At 38.6% G+C, this 10183-nt stretch overlaps 1 protein-coding gene across 1 annotated transcript; it reads right to left on the bottom strand.

Moving 5' to 3' along the window:
* Positions 1–3550: 3550 nt before the first annotated feature.
* hsd11b1la (hydroxysteroid (11-beta) dehydrogenase 1-like a) lies at positions 3551–9458 on the bottom strand. Its single transcript, XM_020632064.3, has 6 exons — positions 9279–9458; positions 5573–5703; positions 5247–5450; positions 5062–5155; positions 4025–4190; positions 3551–3894 (listed from the first exon to the last, which is right to left on the bottom strand). Exons 1-6 carry the CDS (start codon positions 9361–9363, stop codon positions 3711–3713), a joined length of 864 nt encoding a protein of 287 aa, XP_020487720.1. The 5' UTR covers positions 9364–9458; the 3' UTR covers positions 3551–3710.
* Between the last annotated feature and the right edge of the window lie 725 nt (positions 9459–10183).

Here is a 10183-nt window from a genome sequence, read left to right as displayed (position 1 = left end):
ATCTGGATATAGAGCGCTGTCTTTGACTATGGAGCCGGTTTAGCTCAGTCCGTAGAGCTAGGTCCCTCTAACTCTCTCCCCATTACCTGTCTCTCTCAAGCTGTCCTATCTAATAAAGTCATAAAAGCCCTACAAGTTATCTTTAAAAAGAAAAAAAAATCTCCATGGAACTGAACCAACAGGATAGTGATAGTAGTGTGGGCTTAACTTGTAACATGCACAGCAGTGAGGGGGGAAAACAAGAATGATTAAAAAAAGGACGTCCATGGATGCATGCAAGTTTTAATGTTTGATATAATATTGAGTGCATGTGTGTGAGGGTTGTGGGTGGATGCTCCTCAGCCTATAAGATACGTGCGTGGTGGAGATGGAGATGCTAGAGAAGGGTGAGAGGATTTATTACCTAGCATTAGGAACACTAATCTGTTGCAGGTGTTTCTGGCTGTTCTCCCAGGCACTGCCTGCTCTCCTCCCAAGGAGGCCCCACCACATTTGAGTGTGTGTGTGTGTGTGTGTGTGTGTGTGTGTGTGTGCGTGTGTGTGTGTGTGTGTGTGTGTGTGTGTGTGACACAGAAAGAGACAGGACTGAAAAGAAGGGAGAGTTTTTTTTCAAAGTTTCGTTCCACAGAATCTAGAGGGAGATTATACCATCGCCACAATCCTCAGTGTGTCAAGATAAGGACAAGAAGAACATGCATTGCAATCACGTCCCGCCACCATTCATATCCATCAAAAGACAACAAAAAACTGACAAGTTTAAGGAGAGCTGTGCAAACCTTACATTATAAATTCAAGGCCACTTCTTCTTGCTCCTGAAGACTGAATGTGCTCTTCTTTCTCTTCCTCAACTTTTCAAATTATTATTTTTTTCTTGCAAGGCTTTTTGATTTTGACAATGAAAACTCACACTGGGAATACAGTAGAGCACCACTATATCAGCAGGGTACAACCTCTGGGGTGTATTAAAATAAAGAAAAGACCACCAGGATGGATTGAGCCAACAGCTTCACAGGAAGCCTGTGGTGCTTTTGGGGGATGATGAACAAAGACACAAGGGAACCCACTGAGAAAGTCCTGCTCGGTAGGAAGTCTGCAATACCTACTGTGGCCGGCTTTGGAGAGAAGAAAAGAAATGAAATAGAGAAGAATAAAGATGGAGAGAAATCAAGGGGGGGCATAAAGAAGACAAGAAAAGGGAGGTTGAGTTTTGATGAGGATGGACACTTGGGGAAAAATACCATTTGTCACTCAAACATTGAAGAATTCAACATTTAAAGAAACCAAAGTAATGCAAAGTATTGTGCTAAATGACATCAAACATACGATGCTCTGGGTTTCTTATATTCATCCTTAACATAAAGTGGACTTTAGTGGGATTTGAAGGTAGGATGAAGTAGTCTAACATCAGTTCTTTGGCACTACTGCCCTCATGTGGACATTTAAAATACTATTCTGTTCAGATTGACGTGCCCTTTTTGACAGGTATGGTATTGAGCATGTATGGTTGTTGTTGTTTTTATAGTGTATACCTGAACGATTTAACAAAGTTAATTAAAGACATTTACTCTCGCTCCATCTTTTCCTCTCTGTCGGCCTCTCTTATAGCAGATCACAAGTGTTGACTCAAAACCAACCAGATTTTGCACTGAACTCTTCAAGTAAATCATATGGCTTCTGTCACACTTAAGGAATGTTTGCATGTCACAAACACTTAAGCTACCTTTTAGTTTCATATTACTGGTAGAAAGCTATGTGAGCACCATGGTGAGTAGAGTTAAGTCCCTTCTATACTTATTCCCCTTTTCTCAGTTAATAGCCAATAACTCAATCCAAGCTGAAATTCAAGCCTTCAGCCCAAAGGACATGCTTCGTCTTTGCTAAATTGTTAGCTTCCAATATTGCTAAAGGCCTTGTGTTACAAGTATGTACATATGAAATACGCAATAACCACTGGCATCTATTTGGATATAAAATCCTTGTATCTGAACCTTGGTCTGTTTTTAACTCACTCGAGGGAGAGGCTTGTTCTCCAGGTTCCTCTTTTAGAGTTAGTGCAGCAAATTCTTGGAATATTTTACAACATGATCTGAAATTGAGCACTTTTATCCCTTTTGGACACCTAAGGAATTTTTAAACCGTCCAATACCTGCCTGTAACTGTTTTATTTTATTTTATTTGCCGACTTATTATTGTATTTATATCAAGCTTTTCAATTATCGTCATTGTCAAGACTTTTGATGCTATTTGTAAGTGCTACATCCTCCTTGTCATTGCTTTTAGAAGAATACAAGTCATATACTTCACAAGTTAATTAATCATTCGAGATATTTAAAGGCTTTTGATTGATGTGTCTAGAATTCAAAGGTCAACTTCACATCCTGTTGCACACATAACGTGTTTTACTAGGGTCAGCATGACCCAGTTCAACCTCATTTGCAGTAAAATTGCAATATTTACATATTGTTATATCAACAACAGTCTAGTTTCTTTTCAGCTATGCATTTCTGAATGTGAAGCTTTTTCTTCTTTGTTCCGCGTCTTTTTTTTTCCTTTCCTTTATTCTTCCTCTTATGTTTTAAGGTTGAATGTTGACTATCCTATAAATCTCACTTGCACTTACAAATACATTAACACATCCCAAAGAGGTCCAATCAAAGCAAGAAGCAAGATTACAGAAAGGGAGTACACAACAGCCCTTATGATCAATTTAGTTGAGATTTAAATAAAAATACAACTATAAGAATGACATGTGATTCACACGTTAGTTCGATTCAATCCTAATGTGAATATGAAAAGGGTGCTATGTTGTGCGCTCCAGTTCCAGAAAAGTTTATGAACCAACCCTAATTCTCAATGCGTTTCCATCAAGTTATTAATTATCCTTTTATTGGGTGCACCGTGCACATATCGCTGCATTCATGGGAACTCCCCCAATAAACATACACCTCAATGACCTGCTCACCCTCAAACATCCACAAGAAACCTCTACTTCACTGACACCAATCGTCTCCACTCCCCCAGGACTATATCAATGGGGAATCGGGCATTTTCGTGTTGCCGCTCCATGGCTGTGGAATGCCCTCAGAGACCACCTGAAGGCGCCAAAAACCCTTTTGAGAGTTGAACAAAACTATGACTTTCCTTTTTTTTTTTTTTTTTTAAATTCTCCTGCACTTGTTTTATTGCTTTTGTACTCATGTTTACTAATTCTTCTGCCTGCTCTTACTTGTCTTTTTTACTAATTTCCATTCCTGCTTTTCTTGAATATGTTGCACTTTAAGTTTGGTTTACTGTAAATGAAAGTGCATTACAAATAAAATATATTATTATATCATGCATTTTTTTCCATCCAGCAGATCTTAAATCATCCTCGTTTACCTTTTTTCATTTTACATTAAATGGCTGCTATCAGTTTCCCACCTGATTTGACTTCATTGACTGCACTTAGAAATGAAATAAATTCAAGTCATAATATTTTCTCCCCTGTGGACTTTCACTGAATGAACCTCTCCCCCAAAAAAAGAGGGAAAAAAAGGAGGACAAGGGTCAGTTTGTTATAAATAGGAACTTTAACCAGTTGGCTGTAAACCTGTTTCCCCAGTTAAAAGTTAAACAAACATTTAGGCAAACGAACATTAAAGTCTGAGTCTACTAGAATATTAGTATTGCGTAACAAATCTACGACTTGCATCAGGGTACTACAGTTTCTTTCATGGGCTGTAGTTGTAGGAGTTCTGGATGATATAGCTTGTGAGGGATGGTAACCAGTCTTTGCTGAGAGTCACAAGTTGGGTAAACCAAGGGTAGTATAAATCTGTCTGTCTTGTAGCTCCTGTTTTGATGATGTTCAGTGCTGCATCTGTGGCTGGGTATGCTGGTATGTTAGTGACACCCCTAGGATAGAGAGAAAAAATACAGTCTTAACTGCAATGGAGAGCACTTGTAAATGTTATGTCAACAGCTGGTGATCATTTTCCAGCAGGGTTAAACGATCTGAATTGGACTCATTGTATGCTGGACTTACCTGACTTTGTCCATAGCTGCTTCAGTATCAATGAGACCTAGTGTACATATAGAGATGGACACATTACTTTTCTTCATAGCCAGCTCATGATGAAGGGCCCCAAAGAAACCATTCAAGGCAAATTTTGTTGAGGTATACGGTGCCACAAAGGGACTTGCCATTTTACCTGTGAAGAAAAGAAAAACTGTTCGAGAGAGGTTTCCGAAACAATTTGACAGTTTCAGAAACAGGATTTATAGGCAATTCAAGACTCTTATTCTCACAAACTTGATTTGGCATGTGCACTCATAAAATGCAATAGACTTGTTCTAATGGAAAAGATAAGCTCTTAGCTTGGAAACCCCTCTTTCCCATTATGCCCTTCTAACCCCTCACCTAAAGCATGGCACAGACTTCAAATTTTTTTGGGGGCCATTTTTCCAGAGGGTAAACCCGCTGTTAACACACCTCACACCACAGGAAATCTGGAAAGATAATCTTTGGAATCAATACATATTCGGGCCTTTTTTGACATTGGTGGGAAGTGGGGGCAAAATCTTGTAGTGTGTACCCCGCTTAACCTACCACATGGCCCTAATGGCCCCCATAATGCAACGGTGCAGATAGATGGGCAGCAAGAGCCAGTACATCATTGGGGTTATCCAGAGGGCACCTTACTTCACGGATGTTTTTGTCAAGTTAGGCCCACAACACCTCTAGGATGCTCAACAGTGAGCTCTGGCGTCCCAGAGCCACCCCTCTCCTTGCTAGCTCTTACTGCCAACCATAGCCACACGTAGAATTTCTTTATATTACCTTCTTCACCACAAGGCCATTAAACCAAAAAAGCAGCCACCATATTTTTCTAAAATGTGACCACATGAAATAACTGCATTGGCGAGCAGTTTGGCTTATTATTTATTTAACCTTAAATTAAATAAATACAAAAAGAATGAACGTAGGCTATACATATCTTGTAATTAATGGGTACAGTTCAGAAGTGTATAGACATATGTTTCAGTTGCTGGTAAAAAAACAAAACAATGTAGCAAACCTACCTAAAAGTGATGAAACAATCACCAGAGATCCTTTACTTTGCTCGAGGGAAGCCAAAGCCTTCCAAGCCATGTGAACATAGCTGAAGAAATTGACCTTTAGAAAGCACACACACAGAAAAAAGACACAAAGATCAGAGCATTCTCCTCACTTGATCTGCTTGTGCACTATTAAAATACTGCATTACCTGCATCAGCCACCTGGTGTGCTCCACGTCTCCGTCCCACATTCTGAAGGGGCTCGGCCCTATGTGGTTGAGAACCATGTAATCCAACCCCCCAAGTTTCTCCACTGCAAAATCGACCACTTGATCGGGGTCAGACACACTGGCCATGTCTGCTGCTATGTAGAGGGCTTTTTGGGCCCCTAAACTCTGGCATTTCTCTGCCACCTGAAACAAAAAACCAAAGAGAAAGCAGAATTAATGTATAATTTCAACCAACAGATAAAAAACACTCTTAAGGCATAATCAACCATTTAAAGCTTTAAGTCTATTTAAATACATTCGCCTACCTGCTGTAACACTTTCTCCCTTCTTGCTGTAATTACTATCTGTGCACCAAAGCGGGCGTAGTGATATGCCATCTGTTCTCCAATTCCCGTACTGGCCCCCGTCACCAATACCCTGGCTCCTCTGAGAGACTCTGAAAGATGTTCAAAAAACACAAAAAAACATCTGTTTGATAGAAAGAGGAAAAGTCATTTGAATGCCATTGACATAGTCTGTAAAATTTTTGATAATTCTGGTGTTGCCTGGGTAGGTTTTTGTGTTAACAGATATGTTATAAAAAAATCACGTGTTATATATAGTAATAGCCTATAGTACAGTGACTATGATGACGTTGGATTGTCTCAGATCACAACTATCAAACCATGACCTCCATTTTTTCGATACTTATTTAGCAAAGCCATGCATGAAAAATAGAAAGTCCTCTCAAAGTCAAAGTCCTCTACTACAGTATGTGTTGTTCAGACATATTGAAGACCTCTGATCCTGAGGCAGGAGGAGCTGTTACACATTTGTTATGCTCTGTTAGAGAAATATATATATATATATATATATATTTTCAAAACCGGGATGGCTCCTTTATACCCAAACTTTCTACCTTAATTAAGATTTTGATGCAATACAGACTTAGAAAATATTCTCTGGCCAATGTCCTCCCTCATAAATTTGTTGAATCACTGAGCACACAGACTAGGACAAATAACTATTGTTATATATTGTGTGTCTATAAATGTGGAGCAGATCTGTAATAAATCATTTGAATTTCCATTTGTAAAAAAAAGGCAATTAAATGTCAAAATGTAAAATTCATTAAGCTCAATTATCAGCTGTGATACTTTGACACAATGTTGTCATTGTTGAAAGCATAAGTAAACACTAGCCCATTGATGAAGAGCATATCAAAGCATTATATGTGGAAACTTGTATGCACACTGCTCCCTAACAACATGAATGCTGTGTTCTCTCTCTCTCTCTCTCTCTCTGTTCTCTTTTCTATAAGCAAGAGCATGCAAGATTATTACCAATTACTCGCTCAGTTTGGGCTTTTTTCCTAAATTTCCCCAGGGGAACACTGAACTTTCATTCATGATATACACATATTTTGCACAGTGCAAATATGATTATGATTATGATGATGATGATGATGATGATAAGGGTTCAAGTCAAATTGTGGACCATGTCCAGGGTGAATGATCCCTTTATCAAACATTCTGTCCATATAACCAATAAGTTTGCTCTTTCAAAAATAAATGTCCCAAAGATATTTTCAAATTGTATCAATTAGCTATAGATATGCTTAATTATATGTGTTTGAAGATTATGGTTTTAGTTTGTTCATCAGAAGGATTACAGAAAAACTCTAGGCCTGATTTTTATGAAACTGGAAGGTGGCTCATGGACCAGGGAGAACAAACTAGTTTAGAACTGGAGCTGGATCCCACTCACCAAATAAGCCAAAAATCTAACCCAATTCAAACACAGGTGATTCATTCTGGCAGATATGACACATGAAGTTAAAACGCCTTCCTACACACCTTCTAGGTTTGTGATTGATTACAGTCTAAGAATATGATATTAGTACATATGTACATGTTAGAGGCTCCTGAGAGACTCAGAACAAGCTTCTACGCCCAGGCTGAGCTGTATGTTGTAGGCTGAGGTGTATGACCATAATGAGGTCATACACTTACTGGTACATATGGTGCACCTTGCCCTTAAAGTCTACACTGCTATGATTGTCTTTTATCTGAAAAAGGCAAAGAGTTATACAACCTGAATTAAGTTAACTTGGGAAAGCATATTTGCTTGATTAGAATCCAAGACCCGATAGATTCTTTAAACATCTGCTGCTGGGTGAAGAAACGTTGTATTTGGTCAGAATTTCCATTGCAGGATTACAGTCTCCTTACCAAAAAGGAACACTTCAAAATGAGATCACCATGTACACATGTTGTGTTCTGTGGTCTTTGATCCTCAATGAATGCTTCTGCGTGAGACCTCCAGGTCTCATAAAATCTCTTCAGTCATGTGTTAAACAAATTTCAGATCAGGAAAGTATTTTTCAGGCAACATGTGATAGATGGCTATTAAAGTTGTTTCTGGTTTTCAACAAAGAATGTTAAGTTTTATTTTTGTTTAAGTTGCTTTTTTGTGTTTTTGCCTTTATTAAGATAGGATAGCAGAGAGTGTGGGGAATGACATGCGGGAAAGGAGCTAGCATTTGGACATGAACCTGGGCTAACCACGAGTCCATCAGCACCCCAAAGAATATTAAGTTAAAGACATTTTAGTTACACACAGCTGTTAAGAATATCTCAACATATAGACATTTTTTCTCCTTCCTTTTACTTTGGTCATTCTCTGTTTTCACACACAGGCCATTTTCATCTTGATTCATGTTCATTTTTGGAGGCTTAAATATGATTTCTTTCTGCTGTGTTCCAGATGGAAAGTTACATAAATAAAAGGTAATCTGACAATTGAAAGACAATAGAGAGTGACAATACAGAATAACATCTGGTCATATCTAAGTAAAACAACATATTCTCCTATCACTCACCGGAAGAAAAAAAAACACTTGATTAAAACACTCAGCTCTTTCTTAGCCAACATAGCTGTAGACTGTGTTACATGAAGTTTGGTGGGTTATCAAATGCATGTTTTACCCTTCAATGAGGCTCAATGTCCCTCTAGACTTTCACAAATCATTTTCCTTTCAGGTGCTGATCAATTTGGAAGCAATGCAAAGATTATGATTTGTTGGATAACCTAGTTTTATACAAGTACAAATGCAGCGGTACAATATTAGCAGCATTTGAACATTGTCTGTTACATCAGAGGATTATTGGTGCCATGTCAAAATCTAGTGAATTTTGACTCACTCCCTCACTTGCATTTAATTCATATTAGAACTGCAAAGTGTGACATGAGTCCAAACAAGTTGAACTAAACAACATGGCTCTTCGAGCTCAAGCATCTTGGGAACAATGTAGTTAGAACACTATAGCTTTAATCCTACCTGCCAACACCTGTGCCTCTGTTGCAATAAGCTATGGCTGTTAATTTAGCTGAACACAGCAGATACAGTGTCACGCAAACTAACCCTGAATGGGTCAGATTTGAGAAAGAATAAATACAGCACTGTTTAGGGATGTTTAGCCTGGTATATTTCCTGGGGGCTGGTCCATCATGCATAATGTTGTCTTGTGCCTTTTCTATTTGGCTTGCAATGAACCATCAGTCACTGATTCACTCAATTAAATTGCATTCTGCCAACCTCCTGAAGGACTTAAGAATTACCCAACAAATAACAATGTGGTTATATTTCATCACTGTGGTAAGACTGAACTGTATGCATTCCATAGATGTAGACTTAACTCAAAACCCTCCATTCAAAAGTTTTCTTATCAGAAAATGTATTTTGTTGTCTAAATGCAAATATTGTAAATTAATTGTATTGAATTCTGCATACATGTGCATTTATGTCTTTCTCCAGACACACCCCCCCCTCTTTAAAAAAAAAAAAAGGTCCATATCACCCTGCCCACCGTCCTGCAACATGGTTTACATATGTAGGTCTAATGAAACCTGCCATTACATCAAAGAGCTTTATGTTTTAAAGTAAAGAAAAACAAAAAAAAAAACACAAGAACATATCTAGACATTAGTGGAATCACGTTGACTACAATGTTGCAGTTGCGTCTCCCTTACCTGAGTCAAAACTCGGTGCAGACCACTTGACAGCAACAAAAGCGACACATAAACTTGCCAGCAGGACTTTTTTTAAAGTTCCCATTTTGTAAACTTCTAACCACTGAGAGTTTATGAGTAAGCCCAGTCGCACACGGAACGCAGTGCAGAACTGCGGTCAAGCCAGCCTCTCCTCGCTTTTACATGGTCAAGTGGGCCGCCCCTAAATTTGAAGTGCCCACGTATTCTGATCGCTATGGTAATGACCGAGCAGGCGTAACAGAGAAAGAGAGAGAGAGAGGTTTATGCTCCGTTATTATTCTCCTTTTCCAAACGAAAGTGCTAAATACTTAAGTCTTACCGTAAAACTGCCATGAGATACGCGTGTATTGTCATGATTTAGTTTTGGGTTTTGTATTTGAGTTTCCCCGTTGTATCCCAGTGTTGCTTGTTTCCCTTTGTGTGTTAATGTTTCCCTATGGTTTCCTAGTTTTGTCTTCAGTGTTTTCTGTTTTATTTGGTCATTTATTACCCTCGTGTATCGCTGTGTTCTAGGTTTTTTTTTTTTTTTTTTTGTTAGAATTTTAAGTTCTGTGTCTTCAGTGTTTCATGATTTATTTCGTATTGTCCTCAGTGTTTCTGGTCTTGTGGTTCTCCCTGCCTTGATTGCCCTGATTGTCCTCACCTGTGTTTTATTAGTCTCACCTGTGTTTGATTATGTGTCTATTTAGTCTCTGTGTTCCGTCTCTCCTGCTGTCACTTCATTTCATGTCAGTGTCAGTTTTTGCTCGTGCTCCTGTGTGGTTCCCTGTTTTTGATCCCTGTGGGTTTTTTTGTTTGTTGAACTTTTGGAAGTAAGTTTTGTTTGCCTTTGGCCTTTTTGATAATTAAATACTTTTAGTTAATTCTGCAAGTGGGTCCAGTTC

The sequence above is a fragment of the Labrus bergylta genome, chromosome 6 (assembly GCF_963930695.1).
Source record: "Labrus bergylta chromosome 6, fLabBer1.1, whole genome shotgun sequence".
NCBI lineage: Eukaryota > Metazoa > Chordata > Actinopteri > Labriformes > Labridae > Labrus > Labrus bergylta.
Note: the sequence above shows the minus strand (reverse complement) of the source record. Positions and strands in the feature narration are given on the sequence as shown.

Coding starts and splice junctions, on each gene's coding strand:
- hsd11b1la (XM_020632064.3), bottom strand. CDS start 9,363: ATGGGAACTTTAAAAAAAGTCCTGCTGGCAAGTTTATGTGTCGCTTTT. Junction 5,704..9,278: donor TGCACCGAGTTTTGACTCAG/GTAAGGGAGACG, acceptor AACATCTTTCAG/AGTCTCTCAGAGGAGCCAGG. Junction 5,451..5,572: donor GGGAGAAAGTGTTACAGCAG/GTAGGCGAATGT, acceptor TTTTTGTTTCAG/GTGGCAGAGAAATGCCAGAG.